This window comes from Ursus americanus, chromosome 21, assembly GCF_024610735.1.
Source record: "Ursus americanus isolate L20-20 chromosome 21, mUrsAme1.1.p, whole genome shotgun sequence".
In the NCBI taxonomy this organism is placed as follows: domain Eukaryota; kingdom Metazoa; phylum Chordata; class Mammalia; order Carnivora; family Ursidae; genus Ursus; species Ursus americanus.
In genome coordinates this window covers 5,967,482-5,994,483 of record NC_142147.1, presented here as the reverse complement: position 1 = coordinate 5,994,483, position 27,002 = coordinate 5,967,482, and the positions used below count along the sequence as shown (strand labels likewise).

The 27,002-nt window shown below is 35.9% G+C and overlaps 1 protein-coding gene across 1 annotated transcript in view; it reads left to right on the top strand.

The window, feature by feature from the left end:
- Positions 1 to 27,002, top strand: part of ITFG1 (integrin alpha FG-GAP repeat containing 1) — a 270,843-nt gene that overhangs the window by 161,779 nt on the left and 82,062 nt on the right. The window contains exons 11-12 of the mRNA XM_045814692.2: positions 7,827 to 7,977; positions 10,227 to 10,335. Of these exons, the coding sequence (XP_045670648.1) occupies positions 7,827 to 7,977; positions 10,227 to 10,335 (260 nt within the window). The remainder of the gene's footprint in view (positions 1 to 7,826; positions 7,978 to 10,226; positions 10,336 to 27,002) is intronic.

The window sequence follows — 27,002 nt, the reverse complement described above, 5'->3', positions numbered from 1 at the left end:
TATGATCCATTTGAGTTAATATTTCTATATGGTACAAGATATGGATTCAAGTTTATGTTTTTGTAAACTGTTCCAGAACCATTTATGGAAAAGAATTTCTTTTAAGAAAAAGAAGAAGAAAAGAATTCCTTTTTCTACTCAATTGCTTTTGAACTTTGATGAAAATCGGTTGGCCATATGTGTGTCAATGGGTATATCTCTTCACTCTATTCTGTTCCAGTGATTGTTGTTCATCCTTACAGCAATACCACAGTGGTTTGACTGTTGTTTATTTATAATGAGTGGTAAATTCAGATAGTATAAGTGCTCCAACTTTATTCTTTTCTGAAGTTATTTCGGGTATTTTAGATCTTTGGTATTTTCTATGAATTTTAGGCTATTTTCAGTTTTTACCAAAAAAAAATTGTTCAAAGTCTGCAAAGATTTGGATTGATATTGCAGTATCCCTCGCCCCTTTTTCCATGGGGAATATGTGCCAGGACCCCTGATGGATACCTGAAACTGCTGATGGTACTGAACCATATATATTGTTTTCCCTGTACATACATAACTATGATAAAGTTTAATTTCTAAATTAAGCACAGTAGGTTAACAGTAACAACTAATAATAAAATAGAATTATACTATAATAAAAGTTATGTGAATGTAGTCTCTCTCAAAATATTTTATTGTACTGTACTCACCCTTCTTGTGATAATGTAAGATGACAAAATCCCTACGTGATAACTTGAGGTGAAGTGAATGATGTAGACATTGTGATCCAGTGTTAGGCTACAACTGAGCTTTTAATATATGTCAGAAGTAGGATCATCTCCTCCTGGATCACAGTTGACTGGGAGTAACCAAAACCACTAAAAGTGAAACTGTGGATGAGGGGCAACTTCTGTACATTGACTCTGCAAATCATTATGGGGATAGTTGACATCCTAACAGTATTGAGTCTTTGAACCCATGAACTCTGTGTCTATTTGTTTGTGTGTGTGTGTGTGTGTCCGTTTATTTTTTCACAACGTGTTATAGCTTTCATTGTATTTCTTTTGTCATACCTGAGTGTTTCCATTTTTGTGATCTTACTACTGGTAATTTTAGTTTCAATTTTTTGTAAATATAATGTATTTTTTATTTCAGGGGTACAGGTCTGTGATTCATCAGTCTTACACAATACACGGCGCTCGCCACAACACATATCCTCCCCAATGTCCATCACCCATCCACCCCGTCCCTCCCACCCTCCTCCGCTCCGGCAACCCTCAGTTTGTCTCCTGAGATTAAGAGTCTCTTATGGTTTGTCTCCCTCTCTGGTTTCTTCTTGTTTCATTTTTTCCTCTCTTTCCCTATGATCCTCTGCCTTGTTTCTCAGATTCCACATATCAGTGAGATCATATGATAATTGTCTTTCTCTGATTGACTTATTTCGCTTAGCATAATACCCTCTAGTTCCATCCATGCTGTTGCAAATGGCAAGATTTCATTTTTTGATGACCACATAATATTCCATTGCATATATATACTACATCTTCTTTATCCATTCATCTGTCGATGGACATCTTGGCTCTTTCCGTAGTTTGGCTAATGTGGACGTTGCTGCTATACACATTGGGGTGCAGGTGCCCCTTTGGATTACTACATTTGTATCTTTGGGGTAAATACCAAGTGGTGCAATTGCTGAGTCATAGGGTAGCTCTATTTTCAACTTTTTGAGGAACCTCCATACAGTTTTCCAGAGTGGCTGCACCAGCTTGTGTTCCCACCAGCCGTGTAAAAGGGTTCCCCTTTCTCCACATCTTCGCCAACACCTGATGTTTCCTGACTTGTTAATTTTAGCCATTCTGACCAATGTGAGGTGGTATTTCATTGTGGTTTTGATTTGTGTTTCCCTGATGCCGAGGGATATTGAGCACTTTTTCATGTGTCTGTTGACCATTTGAATGTCTTCTTTGCAGAAATGTCCATGTCTTCTGCCCATTTCTTGATCAGATTATTTGTTCCTTGGGTGTTGAGTTTGATAAATTCTTTATAGATTTTGGATACTAGCCCGTTATCTGATATGTCATTTGCCAGTATCTTCTGTTACAAAGCTGTAATCATCAAGACAGTATGGTACTGGCACAAAAACAGACACATAGATCAGTGGAACAGAATAGAGAACTCAGAAATGGACTCTCACCTCTATGGTCAACTAATCTTTGACAAAGCAAGGAAGAACATCCAGTGGAAAAAAGACAGTCTCTTCAACAAATGGTGTTGGGAAAATTGGACAGCCACATGCAGAAGAATGAAACTGGATCATTTCCTTACACCACACACAAAAATAGACTCGAAATGGATGAAAGACCTAAATGCGAGACAGGAATCCATCAAAATCCTTTAGAACACAGGCAGCACCCTCTTCAATCTCTGCTGCAGCACCTTCTTCCTAGGCACATCGCCAAAGGCAAGAGAGCAAAGGCAAAAATGAACTATTAGGACTTCATCAAGATAAAAAGCTTTTGCACAGCAAACAGTCAACAAAACCTAAAGACACCTGACAGAATAGTTTCAATTTCTGATTCTTGTTTGCTAATGTATAGAAATGCAGTAGACTTTTGTATATTAATCTTGTGTTCTGCTACCTAGATCAACTTATTAGTTCTATAGTAGGGTTTTTTTTCTAGATATTATAGGGTTTTCTAAATAGGTGTTTATATAATTTATGAATAAAGACAATTTCACTTCTTTCTAATCTGGATGCCTTTCATTGTTTTTATTGTCATTTATAGTGGCTAGAACCTATAATACAATGTTGAATGGAAGTGGTGAAATCAGACATCCTTGCCTTGTAGAAACAAGGATCTTAGAACAACATTCAGTCTTTCATCCTTAGTATAACGTTTGTTGTAGGTTTTCTATAGATGCCCTATATCATGTTGAGAAAGTTCCTTCTATTCCTAGTTCACTGAGAATTTAGATCCGAAATGAATATTGGATTTTGTCAAAAAATTTTTCTATCTTTGTTGAGATGATTATATGGTTTTCCTGTTTTTATTAATCTACTGAATCCCACTGATTTGTTTTAAAATATTAAAGCAACTTTGCATCCCTACAATAAATCCTAGTTGGTCATAATTTTTATCTTTCTTATGTACCCACAGTTTTCACTTTGCAAGGTACTTTGGTCACTGAAACATGTCCATATCAGAACCATGTCCTCTCTTTGCATGGTTCTCTGGCAAATCATGAAGCAGAGACATGGTCCCAAACTGCACAAGTGTCAGTGGACACTGTATTGTGCAAAGCAAAATCCGAATGTACTGTTAGATTCGATTTACTGGAATTTTGTTAAAATACTTATGTCTGTGTTCATGAAGAATATTAGTCTGTAGTTTTCTTGTGATGTCTGTCTAATTTTCATGTATAATGTGGTGTCAGGGAATGAGTTGGAAAGCATGTCTTCCTCATGTATTTTCTGAAGAGTTTGTGTAGAATTGGTATTATTTCTTCTCTAAATATTAAGCAGAATTCATAAGTGAAGCCATCTGGGCCTGGATTTTTTCAGATTTTTTTAGAAGATATAAAACTACAATTTCAGTTTCTTTATCCATTTCATCTTCAGTGTGCTTTGGTAACTTGCGAGTTCCAAGAAATTTGTTCGTTTCATCTAACTTGTCAGTTACATTGGTATAAGTTTTTTGTGACATTCCTTTATTATCTTTTAATACCAGTAAACTCTGTATTGGTGTTACCACTCTCATTCACCATAGCTGTACTTTGTGTCTTCCCCCACTTCAGTTGAAGGTTTATCAGTTCTAAAATTTTCTTCACAAAGAATCATCTTTTGGCTTCATTGATTTTCTCTGTGGTTTTGTTTTCTACTGCATTGCTTTCCTCTGTGTTACTATTTCCTTTCTTCTGCTTATTTCACATTTCACTTGCTCTTCTATTTCCAGTTTCTTAGGAAAGAAACTGAGGTCATTGTTTTGAGACTTTTCTTCTTTTCTAATAAAGTACTTAGTGCTATAAATTTGCCTCTAAAAACTAGTTTAGTGACATACTACAAATGTTTTATATGTTGTATCTTCATTTTCATCAAGTTCAAAGTACTTTGTAATTTCCTTTTTGATTCCTTCTTTTACTTATAAATTTTTATTAGTAGTGTTTCATTTAATATCCAATTATTTGGATTTTTTTTAATGTTGCTGTTATTAATTTCTTTTTTTCAGCCTTATGAGATATAACTTACATATAACATTGTGTAAATTTAAGGCATACAGTGTGACGATAAACATATCATCATGCATGTATATTGCAGAGTGTTTACTGCATTAAGGTTAGTTAACATCCTTCAACTCACGCACTTACCATTTTCTTGTTCGTGTTGTTGTAGTGAGAACATTAAAGCTTTATTCTCATAACAACTTTCAATATACAGTACGGTATTGTTAACTGTATCACCATGCTGTACATTAGATCCCCTGAATTTAATCGTCTTATAACTGAAAATACCACCCCTGGCAACCACCACGCTACTCTCCAAGTTCAGTGTTTTCAATAATGATATTAGAATAACAGGTAAGGTGTTAATACCCCTAAAAATCAGAGATGTCCTAAAAATCAATAATTTTAAAAATATACTTAAGTGCAAATTTCCAGAAGAAATATAAATAGCTGATAAATATAAAAATAATACTCGGGGATGCCTGGGTGACTCCGTCAGTTAAAGCATCTCACTCTTGGTTTCTGCTCAGGTTGTAATCTCGGTCCTGAGATCAAGCCCCGCGTCAGGGCTCTGCACTCAGCTTGGAGTCTACTTGGGATTTTTCCCTCTTCCTCTTCCCCTCCTCCTGCCCCTCCACCCACTCACACACACTCTCTCTCCTTCTCTCAAATAAATAAATAAATAAATAAATAAATAAATAAATAAATAAAATCTTTAAAAAAAACTTTAAGTAATAGCTGCTCTTATAATCAGGAGAGTGAGATTTTTAAGCTACCTAATTGGCAAACATAAGAAACAATGATACTAACATTGGCAAAATATGGATAATATACCCATACACTACTAGAAGTACAAATTGGTATCCATTTTTTAGAGGACCATTTAGCTTTACCCAAGGACATTTAAACTATTCATATTCTTTGACCAGATGACTGTCATTTGGAAATCTTTGCACAAATTCCCAAGGGAAGATAACATTTATATGTGTGTGAATGTATGATACGCTATGGAGAACAATTGAAGACTACCTATCAAAAGCAGGGCGTTAAAACTAGTGATGGCTTAGCCATATTGTGGAGTATCCGTTGAAAAGAAGGCACATGTGGAGAAACAGGCAATTTGATGGACTGCTGCTGGGAGATATAAACTAGTACAACTTCTCTGAGGGGACTTTTCAAAATAGATATCAGAAGTCCTCATTCTGATGATATCCCTTTGCCCTGTGTATGCTGTATTATTGAATGTAAAGAAATAAGTTGCAGACAAATCTGTGTAGTCGAACACAAATGGGTTTTTTTAAGGATATATACTTATATTTTGTATGTTCCCAGAAGAAGGTTTGGAAAGATGTATACCAAATTATTAATAATGGTTATCCCTGGAAAGGAAGAATTTCATTTTTTAAATGTCTCTATTACTTGAATTTTACAATAACGTTATAAGTTTTGAAAAAAAATTTTTTTTAAAGATAAACTGGTTGTAATTCCCAATAACATATCAAGAGACAGACTCAAAAGAAGCAAGACCATTTCTCTTCATGGGTTTCTAACCCAAATGGATCAAGGTTCTTCCTTCCTGTGGTTAAATGGAATTTTATTTATAAAAATGAGATGTTGGTCTATGCACGTAGGGTTCAGTAAAACTTAACTGAAATTTTAACGGACCCCAAGTTTCATAGTGCAAAACCAAGATAGTGAGCAATGAGACAAGAACCTTGGTGCATGGCATTTATAATTTTTACAAACTCATATCAAAAATTAAAATGACATTTTAAATTGTACAACTGCAGTTAGGGTTTCTGTTGTAAGTTGTGTTGTGTGCTTAAAATTGCAGCCGTAGTTCTAATAATGAAATCTATGCACTTTGAAAAGGGAAGTTAGTGGGCATAGTCACTCAAAAGGTTGGGCAGTATAATACGTTGGTTACAGAATATTGTAGAAAGGCTGCCTTTATCACATGTTCTCATGTTTTAATATAATCTCCCAATAACAAAATAGAATATTCTTCATTTCTGAGAAATATCTAGTAAAATTATTTAGCTAAAAAGTTAGGATGGTTAAATTACCTGGAAATTATGTTAGGTCTTAAGCAAAGTCACCTCAGCGCTTCTTCAGTAATTGTTATAATCTGGGAGGGTTTTTTTTTTTTTTTTCCTTTGTTAACAAATTATTCTTAGAAACTATTTGTGTTGGAATTTTTATCTAGAAAAATAATTTGAAGTCAATCATATATTTAGTACATTATTCAAATTAAAAATTTTATACATAGGTTCCCTTACTGTATTATAAACACTAAGAAGTTTCCCTTATAATTGAGCTTTTTTCTTTTACGAATTGCCCAGACCCAAAGTAATACTTACATATGAAATATGAAAACATTTCAAAAGAAACATCTTTTTAGTTTTATTTAAAATAATTATTAGAGGGGCACATGGGTGGTTCAGTCATTTAAGCATCCGACTCTTAATTTCAGCTTAGGTCATGATCTCAGAGTCGTGAGATCAAGCCCCACATCAGGCTCCATGGTGGGTGTGGAGCCTGCTTAAGATTCTCTCTCTACCTCTACTGCTACCCTCACCTCCCCCACTCACCCTCTCTCAAAATTATTATTATTATTATTATTATTATTATTAGATAAAATTGAACAGTAGTAAAATTTAAGACCTTTAATCTATTATTTTTTTTTTGTATAAGTAGAGGGGAGTAAAGGACTGTATACATTGGGAAATACCTATAATAGGAACCGTTACATAAAATCACACTATAAAAGTTACTCCTGTTTCTAGAGGAAATATTTTTGCATGGCATGGTGTTGCACTATAGAAATAAGAATGATGATAACATAAACACTTTTACTGAGATCCAGCTGAATCCAACTGGATGACAGGAATTGTTCTAAATACTTTGCATTCAGTATTTCATTTTTACAACAATCCTATAAGTACTCTTGTTACCCAGTTTACAAATAAGGATATGAGTCTTCAGGAGATTAATTTACTCAAGGTCACGTAGGTGCTAAATGACAGTCAGGATTTGAATCCAGGTAATCTGGCTCCAGAATCTAAACTCATAACCACCTTGCCTATAGAGTAGCATGTAAGAGGGAGCACTTCGTAACTATGCAAATTACAGTGCTTTTGTCTGAGAGAAGCTCAGCAATATCCACCCTACTGCCTGTCTGGAAGTTGAAACTGTATCATTATAGATTCACTGCCTTGGGTTTTTAAGACTCGGGGATATCAGGTGGGTCCACTTAAAATGCATATACTCATCTGAGGGGCTATACACATCTGATGGGATAATGACAGTGTCCAGGAACTCAGTAATGGAACCACAGGGTCAGTAACTGTGAATTGGCAAGGGAAGAAGAAGGGATGGACCTGGAAACCACGTAAGAGGAGAAAGGCCAGCAACCAGGTAGCCTCAGAGAATTTTTGCCCAAGGCTCACATAGGATAGCCAGCAATTTAATTTTTTTATGACACAGTACAATTATCAATAAAATGGGGTTTTTTCATTATCATTTCTCTATATACTATTTATCATCTCTTTGATTCTAGGAAATACAGCATAGCTGATACTACACAGCATTGATGTGTTCTGTTAACTAAATGCCTTTCCTTTATCTTACAGCAATCAGCAGGCCTTTTTACTGGAGAATGTTCCTTGTAATAATGCAAGCTGTGAGGGGGCACATCGTATGTTTAAAGTCTACTGGGAGCTGATGGACCTAAATCAAATCAGAGATGCCATGGTTGCCACCTTCTTTGACATTTATGAAGATGTGAGTTCAGAGCTCTCCTCTGTGTTTGGAGTCTAATTGCCATCCACTTCATCTCACTTTCACTTCACCCTATTTGACCAGAAAATGTAGATGAGATAATGAAAGCAAATGAGTTAATTAAAGAAAGCCCGTTTTAATGTAAAATGGCACAGGGAACAAACTTATTGACACTACTAGCTGATCAGTACAGTGAAATACGAAAACGCCTTTGTCTCATTTTGTGCTATTTAGATTGAACCACTAGAGACTCATTCTCTGAGGCTGGCAAATGTGCGTGTGCACCAGTAGACAAAAGCACAGCCAACAGAGAACAGATTCTTGAACCTGTGCAAGACCACAGAAGAGCGAATGCAGTGTCCTCCCTTTTAACTTTATGAACCGCAAGTAGCATTTATTGCCACAGAAGCCTGTGACAATGAAAGGCCCTCAGGGCCTCTTTTCCTCTGTTCTAATGTGAAAAGTCAGTTTACCACTCAGAAAAATAATAAATTCTGATAAAAATGTGTTAAATTCTAGAGGTAATATATCACAGTACATCCTTGTAAAATAACTTGATTATTTTAAAAAATTCAATGTCCATCAGGACATTTGTGTCTCCTCTTAACATAATTTTTGGTTTTGGTTTGGATGTAACATTTTTAGTTTTGCTTTGTTCTGTTGTAACAGGCTGATTCTCAATTACATGAATTGTCCAGGTTCTTGTTTTCCTCCTTCTGCTACCAAATCTCATGTTATTTCACTTTTTATTAACAGTTGACAAGCATAAAAGTAATTGACAAAAATATCATAAGGGGAAAAAATAAAGAGAATTAACAACAAATAATTTTTTTTTAGAGAGAGAAAAAGGGGGAAGGGGCAAAGGGAGAGGGAGAGAGAGAATCCAAATAAGCTCCATGCCCAGCACAGAGCCCAACACAGGGCTTGATCTCACAACCCTGAGATCATGACCTGAGCCAAAATCAAGAGTCGGACACTTACCTGCCTGAGTCACCCAGGCACCCCTACAAAGAAGTTTTTAATTTTTGTACTTAAAAAAGCATCAAATGAAATTTTAAATTGTTTTTGGATCTGGGAAATAAATTTATGAAAGAGTCAAATGGTATCTTGAATATAAAAAGTGTTCATACAAACTGATATAAGTCACCAAAAACTCCCACTGGAAAAACAAAACATAGTTTACAGAAAAAACACACATGGCTAATATATGAAAAAATATGGTAAATGATCAATTTCATTAAGAATCAGTGGAACGGACTACACTTGTGGTGAACATAGCATAAGGTATACAGTTGAGTCACCGTGTTGTGCCCCTGAAACTAATGTAATATTGTATGTCAAGTATACTCAAAACAATTTTAATAAATAAATTAATTAAATAATCAGTAAAGTAGAAATTTAAATGAGCATACATTTTTCCCCGATAAAATCAGCAAAACTTCGCTCTTTTTTAGGGAGAAATAATGTTAATATGCCATGGTCACCAAGACAGTGCTCTCTTTCTCTGATGGTCAAAAACAATTTAGCAGTCCATTTCATAGGCCTTTAAAAATTCACGCAGGAACTCCTGGGTGGCTCAGTCGGTTAAGCATCCAACTCTTGATTTCTGCTCAGGTCATGCATCTCAGGGTCTTGGGAATCCACGCTCAGCAGGGAGTCTGCTTGAGTTTCTCCCTTTCCCTCTGTCCCTCCCCCTGCTTCCACACTCACTCTATTTATCTAAAATAAATAAATTAATCTTTTTTAAAATTAAAATAAAAATACATGCAAATATGACTTGAAGGAAGTATACAAAAATGTTAACAGTTACTTCCAGGGATTAAAATTATAGATTTTTTTTTTTCATTTTGTTTATAGTTTACTATTCTAAGGTTTTGGGGTTTTCTTTAAGTTTTTATGTAAATTCCAGTTAACATACAGTGTAATATTAGTTTCAGGTATACAATATAGTAATTCAGTAATTCCTTACAACTCCCAGTACTTGTGACAAGTGTACTCCTTAATCCCCATCATCTGTTTCCCCCACCCCCAACCCACCTCCACTCTGGTAACCATCAGTTTGTTCTCTAGAGAGAGGAGTCTGTTTCTTGGTTTGCTTCTCTCTCTCTTAAGGTTTTATATTTTTTAATAGTATTTTTATTTTAAACATCAAGTTGAATAAGGTTTATATTTACATGATAAACATGCATGTATTTTCATTATTTTTTCAGTTGCTGGTTTGTTCTTACAACTTTTGTATATGTTTTTTCCAGGGTATCTTGGACATTGTAGTACTAAGCAAAGGATATACAAAGAATGATTTTGCCATCCATACACTAAAAAATAACTTTGAAGCAGATGCTTATTTTGTAAAAGTGATTGGTGAGTATTTGTTTTATATGTTTTATTATCAGTAATTAACATTTAATTTTGTATTCTCTCTGTCAATGCAAATTTTCCAAAGAAAAAGGACACACTCCTACATAACCTGTATACAACTCTCCGAATCAGAAATCAACTTTGTTACAACACTACAATCCTATACACAGACCCTGTTCAAAATTTCAACTGTCCCCACAATGATTCCAGGATTCTATCCAGGAATTCCTGTTGCATTTTGTTGTCACATCTTTGCAGGCTTCTTCAGTCTGGAACAATTCCTTTTCAGGTCCTTACCAATTTTAAAGAATACAGGCTTTATTCTGTAGCATAACCCTGTTTCCTCTTTTTCCACTCAGGTCATACTTCTTTGCAGAAATTCCACTGCATGGAATTGCAGAACCAATGCTGTGTACTTCTCAGTGCGTTTTATCAGGAAGCCCATGATGTTGACCTGTCTCACCACCATAATGTTAGTCTTGATCTTCTGGTCATCTTATTGACCACCAGGTCTCTCCACCTTAAGTTCACTATTTCCCTCTTTGTGATTGCCTTCTCTGAGATAGTTGTCAAAGAATGATTCCCTATTTCCAACATTCCTTCTACATTTATTAGTTGGCATTCTACCATAAGGAAGATCTTTGCTTCTCTCCCATGTATTATGTATTCATTTATCATATATTATATATATATGACATATATATCATATAAATATATATATATGTATTCATATTATATTCAGTACATAAAATCATTTAATGTTCAAAGTGTTCCCAGTAGAAGCAGTAGAAGGTCCTTCAGGCTGTCTCCTATGTCTTTTTGACATGTTCTCTGGGATAGAAAGATACTCCAGATTCATCTTATACCTCCCTTGTCCTAAGTTTATAATCTGACCTCTCTCCAAGGAGCCCTGTTTCCTTTTGTAGTGGATGGTATTTAAAAACCAAATTCTAGATTCTCAGTGTGCTGATTGTTACTGAGTTGTCATTTCTATTAGCTTCTCTCAATGGACAGAGCTAGGAAATACAGATATGGTTTCACATACACAACACACAAATATACCCATCTATAACTGTATGTATGTGTATGTGTATACATACATTTACTTACTATAAGACCATGAATTTATGCCATTACTTCCATTTCTAATCTAACACAGCATTTCAAGGGTTCTTTCTAATCACTTCTGTCTACAGGTATCTTCTCTAGCAGTGAGAAACTCAGCTTCCACTTTCCTCAGTATATTCACTTCAGTTTGCTCATTGTTACCTATTGCCAACCAAGCTAACCATCTCCTCCACCTGACACCCATGTTCACCATAGAGATCCTGTACGTTTTCTGTTAAGTGTATGACTAAATATTTTATTTTCTTTGAAGTGATTACAAATATTGTGTTTTTAGTTTGGTTTCCACATGTCTGTTTTTAGTAAATAGAAATACAACTGATTTTTGTGTGTTAATCTTGTATACTGCAACCTTGCTCAACTTACTGATTCTAGGAGGTTTTTTTAAGATTCGATAGGATTTTCTACATAGACAATTATGGTATCTGCAAGGAGACAGTTTTATTTCTTCTTTCCAATCTATGCCTTTTTTTTTTTTTTTTCTTGTTCTGGCTAGAATTTCCATTACTATGTTGATTAAGATTGGTGCCAGTGGGGGCGCCTGGGTGGCACAGCGGTTAAGCGTCTGCCTTTGGCTCAGGGCGTGATCCTGGCGTTCTGGGATCAAGCCCCACATCAGGCTCCTCTGCTGTGAGCCTGCTTCTTCCTCTCCCACTTCCCCTGCTTGTGTTCCCTCTCTCGCTGGCTGTCTCTCTCTCTCTGTCGAATAAATAAATAAATAAATCTTTTAAAAAAAGAAAAAAAAGATTGGTGCCAGTGGACATCCTTGCCTTGTTTCTGATCTGGGGGGAAAGCATTCCATCTTTCATCATTAAGTGTGATATTATTAGCTGTAGGTTTTTGTAGATGTTCTGTATTATGTTAAGTAAGTTTACCCTATTTCTACTTTGCCAAGAGTTTTACCATGAATTGCTATTAGAAGGGAACTGTGTTTGTATTACTATTACTATAGTTGACACCAAAACAGCCATCAAGACCGTTCATTTGTTTAATGAAGTGACACATGCATTTATAAATGACAGAAAATGTAATTTTCCTTTCTAGCCAGCGTATTCATTCTAATTTGAGTGAACTAAGAGTGACTCCCCTCTTCATTACTGCTGTAATCTCAGAATACTAGTATTATGAGTCTACCCATTTTCTACGCTTTTTATCTATATGATTGTGGGCAGTCCTTTGCCATTTTGAAGGAGGTATTGACTATTTTAGAGCTTAAAAAAGAATTAAACTTTGCTGTATATTTGGCTTAATGTATCTACTTTAAAGTGTATTTTTTTTTCTCAGCAGTTTTCCTTCAACTTTAATCCTCTTTTTATCTGAAAGACTAGGAATCCTTATATTTTTTGCTAACCCTATATGAATTTGTAATTAGAATAACCTGGTTCAATTCATTGACTTGAAACAAGCACTGTTGAAATAAGAGTTTGGAATTTGATCCCCTACAGATAAATAACTAAGTCTTGTACAGCCATTGACTAATGCAAACTCTAGTTGCCAAGGGGAGATTCAACAAAAGCATACATCTCAAAATATCTGGTCTATGCCCTTGGATCATTAGAATCAGGCTTTGTGAATGACAGCACACTCCCGTCCCCATTTCTTTTAATAGAACATATAATCTCTCTACCCGTAACTCCATCCATTCCAGGATATTTGAGAAGCACTCTAAAATCTAGACTTATTTACTATGGTCACTTGCTTAGCACCTTTCTCTCGTAGGATACTGTGGTATTCTAAACAACTTGAGAGTGGTTTCTGTGTCTTATTTGTCTTATTCCCCAGTGCTGAACACAGGGCCTGGCATATAGGAGGCATTTGGGAAATTTATGTTAAACATATGTCCAGGTACTTTCAAGGCATGGATGGGCTATCTTAATTTAAAAGTATTCCGTCTAGTACCCAGGCAACACTTGATGCCTCAGACCCCATGTTCTATCTCCAGGAAACATTCTACTAAATATGAAGTATTTGGAAACATTCTACCAAATATGAAACTCCAATTCAAGGACATAGTCCCACCTTTAGCTGTTTTCTTTTTTTTTCTTTTTAAATTTTTTATTATGTTATGTTAGTCACCATACAGTACATCATTAGTTTTCGATGTAGTGATCCATGATTGATTGTTTGCGCGTAACACCCAGTGCTCCATGCAATTCGTGCCCTCCTTAATAACCATCACTGGCCGATCCCAATCCCCCACCCCCCTCCCCTCTGAAGCCCTCAATTTGTTTCCTAGAGTCCATAGTCTCTCGTGGTTCATTCCCCCTTCTGTTGTTGGGTGTTTTTTTTTTTATAATAATTTTTTATTATGTTATGTTAGTCACCATACAGTATATCCTTAGTTTTTGATGTAATATTCCATGATTCATTATTTGTGTATAACACCCAGTGCACCATGCAATATGTGCTCTCCTTAATACCCATCACTGGCCTATCCTAGTCCCCCACCCCCCTCCCCTCTGAAGCCCTCAGTTAGTTTCCCAGAGTCCATAGTCTCTCATGGTTCATTCCTCCTTCTGTTTACCCTTCATTCTTCCCTTCCTTCTCCTACCGATCTCCCTGCTATTTCTTATGTTCCATAAATGAGTGGAGCCGTATGATAGTTGTCTTTCTCTGCTTGACTTATTTCACTGCGCATAACCTCCTCCAGTGCCGCCCATGTTGCTGCAGATGTTAGAGCTATAGCTAGTCGATAGTTCATTTCTTAAAAAGAGAAGATTGAGCCGTAGTGAGTGAGTTACCTGCCCTAGCTTAAGTTCTCAAGTCTACCTATCTTTAGGATTCTCTGTGACTAGAAAAGAACTTACTTGGGGTGCCTGGGGGGCTCAGTCAGTTAAGCGTCTGCCTTCGGCTCAGGTCATGATCTCTGGGTCCTGAGATCAAGCCCAACATGAGGCTCAGGGAGCCTCCTTCTCCCTGTCCCTCTGCCCCTCTCTGCCCCCTTGTGCGCTCTCTCTTTCTTTCTCTCTCTCACTCAAATAAATAAAATCTTTAAAAAAAAAAAAAGAACTCAATTTCCCAGGCTTATAAACCAAAAATGTACAGAAAAAATATCATGCAGTAAGAGAGGGGCTCTCTCTCATGACCTTAATGGGGTGCTGTGAAAATAACTTTTTTTCCAACCCAGAATAAATGTTATTTGTTTCAAAAGTTTATATTGAGACTCAAATTAATAATTCTCTTTCAAAGTATTTTTTTCTTTTTAATGAGATAGCTATAGGATTTGTGTCCTTCATTTGAGTTTTGCCAGTGTACTTCAAAGAAACTATCTTCTCATGTTTAAAGCTTTCAAAAAAAAACCCAGATTTATTGCTTAGTTCATCTGGATTTGAAGTATTTATGTGTATCACTGTATAGATTGAAAATTAATGCTTCCTAGAATAGATGTTACTCATTGCATAGTAAGGAAAAAATTCCAGTGAAATAGACACTAATTTGTATATGGTTAGGACAAATCAAGTTCATCCTACACTCAACAGGTTCTTTTATTCAAGCCTTAAAACTGCTTTCATATTTGAAATTATTTGTATTGTGCTCTTGAAAAAATATGATTTTTTGCACTGTACTCACAAATTTGTTAGTTAACATGAGGGCATGTAATGCTGTTACTTTGCATGTGTGTGCCTCTAGACTCTCCTAGAGCAGAGGTCATCAGTCATGTGAAAAAGAAGTAAATCAGAGCATAAAAGATTTTCCTACAGTGATATAGGATTCAGATTCCCAGTTGTAGTAATAATAATAATAATAACAATAATAATGCTGAAGAAAGAAGGCAGTTTCTCAGTATGAAGCAGAAGCTGGTCTGACACTTTTTTTATATTGATCTCTTGAAAACTGTCCATGTGAAAAATGCATACATATAATTTAGGATATCCAGTCCTTCCTTGGTATTTATTTATTTACATTTTTTAAAATTACAGAAATTTCAGGGACTCTTAGAGATGGGAAAGGCCTCAGAAGGCATCTTGACCAAGTGCACACTAACACAACATCTCAGTCAGCTTCCGCTTGAATGCCTTGCAGTAAAACTCACCTCCTCATAAAACAACACACGCTTCTTTTATGAGTCAGTTCCGTTGTTAGCATATTTATTTTTGTATGAAGTCAAAATATGCATATTGGTTTACTTCTGTCCATTAATACTAATATCTGGTAGATAGCAGGCCCTTGATAAATATCTGTTGAATAATAAAACAATTAGTCCTACTAAAATTATTACAGTTTTTGTCCTGCAGGAGAACACAAATTATAACTAGAGTAACAGAATACATAAATACATAATGGTCCTGCTCAGGAAAAAAGGAAACTTACTTAAAGAATTAAATTATCAGGCAAAAGACTACATGAAAATAAAATGACATGTTTGAGGTGTTTCTTTGAAGTAACCCAGGGAAGTAGGAAGTGGAATGTAGATGTAACAAGATTGGCCATGTTTTGTTGACAGCTGAAACTGTGTGAAGTATGAGTGTGGTCCGTTCTGTATTTCTAATTTTGTACAATTTGAAAAATTCCATGTAAAAAGTTTAAAGACCTACAAATCTCTTGAGAATCTGTAGCCTGTGACTTCGTAGCCTAAGTCAGGATGGACCACTGGGTAGCATAGCATCTAATTAACAGTATCCAGGAGAAGGTTTTCTCCACACATCGGCAAGTTCAGACCCAGAGATAGCCAATTTGGTGCAGGAGGTTTTAGTTTTAGGAAACAAGATAACTTTGCATTAAAGATATTAACATAAATATTAATAACATACGTTATAGAAAGGTCATGCGAAATGACATACCAGTTTGAAGCAATCACATGGGAAAAATGACCTAGTTGTTTTGAAATGGCCTTCCTCTCTTTCCTTTGATCATTAGTTGTTTGCCTTAAGTCAGACAGTTACTAGTATGTAATTATTCTTTCAAAGCCATCAACAATGTCCAGAGTTGATTTTGCTTTAATATCATTCTGTTACCCTAATGCTCAAATCAGCCTGTACTAAATGTCACTGTTTTTCAGTTAAGGAAATTGAGAAAATTGGTGACAGAAAACTATCCTTCTGCCTCTTCCCACTGGTACCCTATGACACTGCAGATCCGCAGAATGCATTCCAAGCACTTCTGTGAAGACGGGGGATCCTGCGTATTACAGAATTGTGGGGTTCCCTAGCTCCCTTGAATCAGAGCTGTTTCCTAGCTCTGTTTTTCCTCCTTATTCCTGTCGGCTGGAAGTTTCCGCATTCTAATTCAATTCTACCAGGACTTAACTCCAATTTCTTTTTTTTCTTAAAGATTTTATTTATTTATTTGACACAGAGAGACAGCCAGTGAGAGAGGGACACAAGCAGGGGGAGTGGGAGAGGAAGAAGCAGGCCCCCGGTGGAGCAGGGAGCCCGATGCGAGGCTCGATCCCGGGACGCAGGGATCATGACCTGAGCCGAAGGTAGATGCTTAACAACTGAGCACCCAGGCGCCCCTTAACTCCAATTTCTAACAAATATATAAACCTGTGTTACCCTACCACTTTTTAAATTCTAACATTATGTTCACCTTTTACTTCCCAAATAAGAGGACATATTTAAAAAGGTTTTATTTCCCTGCCTGTTTCAAGATTCTGTTGAAATAAAGTGGAAGTTGACTTATGGATGATTAATTTTGTTTTTTACCTTTTCTGCCTTCTGTTTTACAAATTCTTTCTTAACAGTTCAAAGCCATGTTATCAATGATTATTTAAACTTAACAAGTTTTGGGTGTCTGGGTGGCTCAGTCAGTTAAGATTCTGCCTTTGGCTCAGGTCATGATCTCAGGGTCTTGGGATCAAGCCCTGCATCACATTGGGCTCCGTGCTCAGCAGGAAGTCTGCTTCTCCCTCTCCCTCTGCCCCTTCCCCCACTCCTGCTCTCTCATGTATATGCACTCACTCTCTCTCAAATAAATATAATCTTAAAAAAAAGATAAACTTAACCATTTTACCAGCTTTATTGCCATCAGTTTACCTATATGCCACCTCCTTCCCTTTCTTTTTTCTAATTCCTATCTCTTTTAGTAGAATACTTTCTCGCGTGATTTTCAGAAAGGTTTACATAGGTTAATATATTTTCTGAGTACTGGTATGTCTTAAAATATTTTTCTCTTGCTCTTCCATATCAACATTAATTTTGTATAGAATTTTATAAATATTGCTCTGTTTACTTCTTGCAAGCAGTATGGTAATCTTTGAAATTCTCTCCTTTCCCTGCATGTTCTCTTGTTTAGGTAGGGACCATTTATATGATTGCTCACTTTGGTTTTCCTTCTCTTAAGCTATTGTTTTTCCTCATGCATCTGAGAATTTTTCTATGCTTATATTTCTAAAAAGAATTAGTGTTGGTAGGTAATGTGGTTGGGAAAAGCACATGTGTCCCATACAGTTCTGCCTAGCAGACAATTGCCACAACTCCCTTTCTCCCCTTCCCATGCAGGAGCTCCTTGGGGCTCAAAAGCTGGGAGCTGACCCGAAGTAGAAAAAGTATTTAACAAGATGGTGGCTTCAGAGTTCTCAGATAACACCACACAAGTGATGCCTTGGTGGCGAACCACACCCACGTCTATGAGAGTCACTAGCAAGGGACACTACAGGAGTCCGACTTACTCCTCTGGCCTCAACCTGGGGGGTCATCAGACTCTCTAAGTCTGAACAGGTTGTGCTTTCCAATGGGAAGAAGATTAGGGGAGTGACAGGGAGGCACAGTTTATTTAACTATCTCACTGCTTTGCTGAGCCTTTTTGTGCTATTTCACCATGTGGTTTCAGAGGGTTGGTTTTTTGGCAATACTCTAAAATTATTTAGAACACTGTCTAAGAGTACCAGCAAATCCCCCCACTTTACTTAGCAAGCAGGAACCTCCAAGTGACAAATATATCTGTTCCTGTGTGATCCTTGGCTCAGTTCCAGAAGTCCTGCTCCCCTGGCCCCATCATGGCTTGCCCTTGTTCTCAGCTGTCGCCCTGAGATTCAGGGCTTCTCACTGATCTGCTAGGGAGTCCATCCACTATTGACCCCTTGACTCTCTGACCTGGTCAGCATTAATTGGCTATTTCCTCAGTATTATTTGCCTATGTAATACCCTTAAGAAATTCCTCAAAATAGATGCCGTTGATCACACACTTCTATTTTCAGACTTTTTAAATCATTGTAGTGATATATGGGGATTAAGGAAGGTAAATATATGTTTTCCATTTTAAATTACTAAAAGCTTTTCAAACATATTTACCTAGAATCAAATATGTTTTTAGGGTAAGACCTCTCCTGTGCACTGGGTGTTATACGCAAGTATTGAATCATGAAACTTTACATCAAAAACTAGGGATGTACTGTATGGTGACTAACATAATATAATTAAAAAAATATTATTTAAAAAAAAAGACCTCTCCTGAATTTAGAATAAATTTAACAACTTTATATGTGTATAAAACATATGCCTCCCCATTTAATATCAGTTTGCACAAGTAGAGAACAGGATCAAAATTACTTGAAAAATGATTCACTTTTTACTTTATAACTTTTCTGTATCCAAGTTCTTTTCAATGAGCGTATTTATTTTTAATTAAAATAATAAAAGATAGGTAACAGACAAAAAGGTTTCCACGAAGTGTCTAAATTAATGTCTGAATGACAGAAATAGCTGGGACGGTGGCTTTTATTTCCCATATGATATTTGATTATGATATTTGCCTTATACTCACGTCTTAAACAAAAAACATTTTCAGAGAATGAATATGAGGAGTCACCTGTAATCCAGGCAAGGACTTTTCTTTTTTTTTCTCTTCCAAGATGTTATTTAAATTCAAATTAGTTACCATATAATGTACTATTAGTTTCAGGAGTAGAATTTAGTGATTCATCATTTACGTACAACACCCACTGTTCATCACAGCTGCACTCCTTAATGTCCATCACCATTTAGCCCATCCCCCACCCACCTCCCTCCATTGATCCTGTTTTTTCTCTAGAGTTAAGAGTCTCTTATGATTTGCCTCCTTCTCTGTCTTTATCTTATTTTATTTTTCCTTCCCTTCCCCTATGTTCATCTTTTTTGTTTCTTAAATTCCACATATGAGTAAAATCGTATGGTATTTGTCTTTCTCTGACTTATTTCACTTACCGTAATACAGTCTAGCTCCATCCATATCCTCAATGGCAAGATTTCATTCTTTTTGATGGCTGAATAATATCCCATTCTATGCATATACCACACCTTCTTTATCCTTTCATCAGTCAATGCACATTTGGGCTCTTTCCATAATTTGGTTATTGTTGGTAGTGCTGCTATAAACATTGGGGTGAATGCACCCCTTCGAATAACTATGTTTGTATCCTTTGGATAAATACCTAGTAGTACAATTGCTGGGTCATAGGGTAGCTTTATTTTTAGTTTTTTGAGGAACCTCCATACTGTGTTCCACAGTGGCTGCACCAGTTTACATTCCCACCAGCAGTGCAAGAGGGTTCCCCTTTCTCCGCATCCTCACCAACATCTGTTGCTTCCTGAATTGTTAATTTTACCCATTCTGACAGGTATGAGATGGTATCTTATTGTGGTTTCAATTTGTATTTCCCTGATAATGAGTGATGTTCAGCATTTTTTCATGTGTCTGTTACCCATGTGTATGCCTTCTTTGCAGTAATGTCTGTTCATGTCTTCTGCCCATTTCTTAACTGATTACTATTTTTTGGATGTTGAGTTTGATAAATTCTTTATAGATTTTGGATACTAGCCCTTTATCTGATATGTCATTTGCATATATCTTCCATTCCATACATTGCCTTTCAGTTTTGTTGATTCTATCCTTTGTTGTGCAGAAGCTTTTTATCGTGATGACGTCCCAGTAGTTCACTATTATTTTTGTTTCCCTTGCCCCTCTGAGATATGTCTAGTAAGAAGTTGCTGTGGCCGAGGTCAGAGAGGTTGCTGCCTGTGTTCTCCTCTAGAATTTTGATGGATTACTGTCTCTCATCCATGTTTAGTCTATTTTTTTATGTAGTGTAAGAAAATGGTCCAGTTTCATTCTTTTGCATGTCACTGTCCAATTTTCCCAGCATCCGTTGTTGAAGAAACTGTCTTTTTTCCATTGGGTATTCTTTCCTGCTTTGTCGAAGAGTAGTTGACCATACAGATATGGGTCCATTTCTGGGTTTTCTATTCAGTTCCATTGATCTGTGTGTTTTTATGCCAGTACCATATGGTCTTGGTGATTGCAGCTTTGTAATTCAGCTTGAAACCCGGGATTGTGATACCTCCAGCTTTGTTTTTCTTTTCCAATATTCCTTTGGCTATTCGAGGTCTTTTCTATTCCATACACATTTTAGATTTGTTTGTTCTATCTCTGTGAAAAATGCTGCTGTTATTTTGATAGCGTTTGCATTGAATGTGTAGATTGCTTTGGGTAGCATAGACATTTTAACAATATTTGCTCTTCCAATGCATGATCGTGGAATGTTTTTCCATTTCTTTGGGTCTTCATTTCTTTCATAAGTATTCTATATTTTTCAGATCTTCTACCTCTTTGGTTAGGTTTATTCCTGGGTATCTTAGGGTTTTTAGTGCAATTGTAAATGGGATTGATTCCTTGATTTCTCTTTCTGCTGCTTCATTATTGTTGTATAGAAATGCAACAGACTTATGTATGTTGATTTTATATCCTGAGACTTTGCCAAATTCATGTATCAGTTCTAGCAATTTTGGGGAGGAGTCTTTCAAGTTTTCTACATAGGGTATTGTGTCATCTGCGAAGAATGAAAGTTTGACTTCTTCCTTGCTGATTTCGACGCCTTTTACTTCTTTTTGTTGTCTGATTGCTGAGGCTAGGACTTCCAGTACTATATTGAACAATAGTGCTGAGAGTGGGCATACCTGTCATGTTCCTGACCTTAGGGGCAAAGCTCTCAGTGGGTCTTTCATACATGGCCTTTATGATGTTTTCATATATTCCCTGTATCCCTACATCATGAAGGGTTTTTATCAAGAAAAGGTGCTATATTTTGTCAAATGCTTTTTCTGCATCTATCGAGAGGATCATTTGGTTCTTATCCTTTCTTTTATTAATGTGATGTATCACGTTGATTGATTTGTGGTTATTGAACCACCCTAGAGCCCAGGAATAAATCCCACTTGGTGATAGTGAATAATCCTTTTAATATACTGTTAGATTGATTAGTTTGTATCTTATTGAGAATTTTTGAATCCATGTTCATCAGGGATATTGGTCTATAATTTTTTGGTGGGGTCTTTGTCTGGTTTTGGAATCAAGGTAATGCTGGCTTCATAGAATGAGTTTGGAAGTTTTCCTTCCATTTCTGTTTTTTTAGAACAGTTTCAGAAGAATAGGTATTAATTCTTCTTTAAATGTTTGATGGAATTCCGCTGAGACGCCATCTTGCCCTGGACTCTTGTTTGTTGGGAGATTTTTGATCACTGATTCAATTTCTTTGCTGAGTATGGAACTTGTCAGGTTTTCTATTTCTTCCTGTTTCAGTTTTGGTAGTTTATATGTTTCTAGGAATTTATCCATTTCCTCCAGATTGCCCAATTTGTTGGCTTATAATTGCTCATAATATTCTCTTATAATTGTATTTCTGTGTGTTGGTTGTGATCTCACCCGTTTTATTAGTGATTGGTAATTCTGGCTAGAGGTTTATCAATCTTTTCAATTCTTTCAGTATACCATCTCCTAGTTTCGTTAATCTGTTCTCCTGAGTTGTTTTGTTTTGTTTTGTTTTCTCTACCATTGATATCTGCTGTAATCTTTACTATTTCCCTTCTTCCACTGGTTTTAGGCTTTCTTGGCTGTTCTTTTTCCGGCTCCTTTAGGTGTAAGGTTAGGTTGTATATTTGAGACTTGGCTTACTTCTTGAGGAAGACCTGTATAGCGATATACTTCCTCTTAGGATCACCTTTGCTGCATCCCACAGGTTTTGGACTGTTGTGTTTTCACTTTTGTTTTCTTCCATGTATTTTTTTTATTTCTTCCTTAATATTCTCATTGACCCATTCAGTCTTTAGTAGGATGTTGTTTAACCTGCATGTATTTGTGCTCTTTCCAAATTTTTTTCTTGTGGCTGACTTAAAGTTTCATAGTATTGTGGTCTGAAAATATGCATGGTATGATCTTGATCTTTTTGTACCGGTTGAGGCCTGCTTTGTGACCTAGTATGTGATCTGTTCTGGAGAGTGTTCCATGTGCAGTCGAAGAGAATGTGTATTATGCTGCTTTAGGATGAAATGCTCTGAATAGATCTATTAAGTCCTTCTGGTCCAGTGTGTCATTCAAAGCCATTGTTTCCTTATTGATTTTCTGCTTACATGGTATGTCCATTGCTTTGAGTGGGTTATTAAAGTTCCCTATTATTAATGTATTGTTTTCAATGAGTTTCTTTAAGTTTGTTATTAATTGATTTGTATATTTGGCTGTTCCCAAGTTGGGAACATAAATATTTACAATTCTTAGATCTTCTTGTTGGATACACCTCTTTATTATCTACTGCCTTTCATCATCTCTTATTACAGTCTTTGGTTTAAAATCTAGTTTGTCTAATATAAGGATGGCTACTCCAGGTTTCTTCTGACATCTGTTAGCATGGTTCTCCACCCCTCACTTTCAATCTCAAGATGTCTTTTGGTCTAAAATGAGTCTCTTGGAAGCAGCATATCAATGGGTCTTGTTTTTTAATCCATTCTGATACCCTGTGTCTTTTGACTGGAGCATTGAGTCCATTTACATTCAGAGTGATTATCGATAGATATGAATTTAGTGCCATTAGTACCTGTAGAGTCGCTGTTCCTGTAAATTGTCTCTGTTCCTTTCTAGTCTTTGTTGCTCTTGGTCTCTCTTTCCTACTCAAAGGTCCACTTTAATATTTCTTGCAGAGCTGCTTTAGTGTTAATGAACTCCTTTAGTTTTTGCTTGTCTTGGAAACACTTTATTTCTCCTTCTATTCTGAATGACAGCCTTGGCTGCATATTTTTTCCATTTAGCACATTGAATATATCATGCCACTTTCTCCTGGCCTGCCAAGTTTCTGTGGGCAGCTCTGCTGCTAAACTTATGTGTCTACCCTTGTTGGTTAAGGACCTTTTGTTCCTAGCTCCTTTCAGAATTCTCTCTTCTGTTGGTATTTTGCAAATTTCCCTGTGATGTGTCTTGGTGTTGGTCTGTTTTTATTCATTTTGAGGGGAGTTCTCTGTGCCTCTTGGATTTGAATGCCCGTTTCCTTCCCCAAATTAGGGAAGTTCTCAGCTATAATTTGTTCAAATAACCCTTCTGCCCCTTTTTCTTGCTCTTCTTGCGGGACTCCTATGATACAGATATTATTGCACATTATGGAATCGCTGAGTTCCCTAAGTCTGTATTCATGATCTGATAGTTTTCCTTCCCTCCTCTTTTCTGGTTTGTTATTTTCCATAATTTAATCTTCATGTTACCTATTCATTCCTCTGCTTCTTCTGTCCTGTTGTGACTACATCCCATTGGTTTTGCATCTCACTTATAGCATTTTTTATTTCAGCCTGACTAGTTTTTAGGTCTTTTATCTCTGAAACAAGGATTTCTCTGATGTCCTATGCTGTTTTTCAGTGTCCTGGGATCAAGCCCCTCATCAGGCTCCTTGCTCCGTGAGGAGACTGCTTCTCCCTCGCACACTCCCCCTGCTTGTGCTCATTCTCGCTGTCTCTCTCTGTCAAATAAATAAATAAAATCTTTAAAAAAGAAAAAATGAAATCTTAAGGTCCTAAGCATTGTCAGGGCGCCTGGCTAGCTTAGGCCGTAGAGCATGCACCTCTGTCTCAGGGTTGTGAGTTTAAGCCCCACCTTGGGTATAGAGATTACTTAAAAATCTAAGAACAAAAAAAGATCCTACGCATTGTCATTTTAAAGAGAACTTAGGAATTGTACATTCCATTAGTCATGTTTTAAACTAATTTAATCTACTAGTAACCAGTACTTCAAATAGCTCATTAAGTATTTTAATTACAGGTTTTCATTTAATTCTGTGAATGGACTATCTTCTATAGTCCATTAATCTTTTTTGTAACAACTATAGTTTTAAAAGTCTAAGGGTATTAGAAATTACTTTTTAAAAGTTTATTTAAAAGGGTATTTTAAAATGTTATAATAAATCTATAAAGGATTTTATAATATGGTCACAAATACATACTAATAATTTATAAGTTTATGAAATGGATAAAATTCTTAAACTTATAAAAATTGGACTGTGGTTCGGTCAAGATCAGCTAGTTAGTAGGAGACCATTCATTGACACTTGAAATGAGAAACAGAACTACTTCAAGAAGCTCACAGTGTGAAAAACACAAATAGTGGAAGGCTGGAATTGTATGCCAGTATCTACCCTGTGAAATTTCATTTTCCACTTGGGCTCTTTATTTTAGCACACCTTCCCAGCTGTTGTTGCAGTTGCTTAAGAAAAATGTTTTACTTAAAACCATATAGTTTTATGTAAAAAAATATAACTGTCTCACTTCTAGGAAGTGAGCTTTTGCTGTAATAATAAATTCTGCCTTGGAGCATTTAGAAGTGGGTTTTTGGTTTGTTTGCTTTTTTTTTTCTGACTAAAGCACAAAGGATGGAATTTTTATTCTGATGACACTGGGGAAATTATATTCTTGCACTGAATTAATAGACTACTGGTACTTTTTACTTGTTCTTAAGCTTGACATTATGGAGTCTTAAAATTGTAATTTCAGGGTGACATTTGTAAAAACACAACAGAGTCTACCTTTTTACTTTTTTGATTATGCAAGAGAATTTTAAAGCATTATTCCTTTTCTTTTAGTAGTAAAATTTTGGTTTAGCACTTGTTTTTTGATTACAAAATAAGGCAGCCAATTATAAAACATTTGGAAAATCTGGAAAAGTATTTTTAAAAAGTTATGCCCTTTGCCACTTACTAGATATAAATACTCTGAGCACCGAGCATTCTCTGCTAGCTTCTGGTGGTTCCCAGAGTTTCAAGCACACCAAAAGAAGCTGTGGCAATGAAAACTGATACTTCTAAATACTGGAATCCAGAATTATAGAATCCACAATTCATTTAAAAACAAACAGCAGTAGCCAATATTTGGGTTTTTTTTTATCATGTGCCAGGCCCTCTGGCAAGTGTTTTACATGGGTTGTCTCATATAATAGCACCTATATATGATTACTTTTAGTGGAAACACATTAGAATGCATAACATTTTAAAATAGTATGATCTTGCATATTTTGGAAAGAGAAAGCAGAATATTAGCTTACAAAATAAGTTATACTCCTGGTTCTGCTCTGCATTTCTGGCATATGTGAGCAAACATAAATAAAGCTCTCTTTAAAACCAGGCCACTTCCATCTGTGCTGGGGCAGAATGTTAAGCACCTGAGACTACTAGCAAGATAGAAACCAGTCTGGAATCATAGGATATAGGAGTTTTTATAAACCTTAAAAATTATTTTTTCCAACCATATTATTTTAAAGATTTTTGTAAAGCTGTAAAACAGAGAAGTGAAGTGGTTTGCCCATGCCCACACTTTCCACTGGCTCACACACTTGATGAAATTTCCTGTACTGTATGAATAGGATGCCTGAAAGGAGCAGATCTTACAGATTTTAGCCAGTGTTGGTATCAGATAGTCGTTTTGGGATTTATTCTTGATGAACATTCATGACCTGTAAACTTGGTATAATTAATCTGGTATGAACAGAAACTAACAAAAAAAATCCTTCTTAATAACAAGATGAACTACTAACACATATATAAAATGTATGCTATATTGTGTTTCTCAGCATTTAATTCAGTTCTTCCTTTCTTTTTGAAGTTGTATGTAATTTTAATAAGCTGTGTACTAATGAGTCTGTCACATTAATATACAGAAAAATATAGTAGAGAAATAAAAATATAAATTGTCCTAATGTAGCCTGTATATTTGAAGAAATCTAATGCTTTTCAGACTTTTAATAACTCACGAGAAGAAGAAGATAGAAGTGTGTACGTGAGTAGATGTGTCCCTTTTTTCTGATCAGAAACCTAAAGGGAAAACAGAGGGATTTTGTGATAAAGCCAAAGTTAAAAGTAAAATTCCCTTTTTCTATAGTATTCTTGGAGAAAGCAAAATAATTACTGAAAGTAGCTAAAGACATTTTTTTTCTGCCTCATGTCAAATATACAGAGCTAGTAGAGCCCAGAAACCATACAGCCTAAGTCTGCCCTACCTCTGCAGTTACTAGGTGGATATCACTGGAAAAAAGGTTGTTCTGTAGATGAAATAATTTCAGGCTAAGAACAGGTTAACCTTTATAATAGTATTTAGGAGTTCTGAATTCCTAATTAAACAATATTATCAACCAGAATATTAATTAGGGTCAAGGATTATAACCATTCCTTCTTGTAACTATGCTTGCAGAAAACAAGGAAATGCATATTCTATTTGTATTATGTAGACATCTCCTTTTATAAGACATATGTATGTGTAATATGTATGACATATATGTATGATATGTATATAGGTATGATATATTTAAATCTTACCTTGATCCTATTG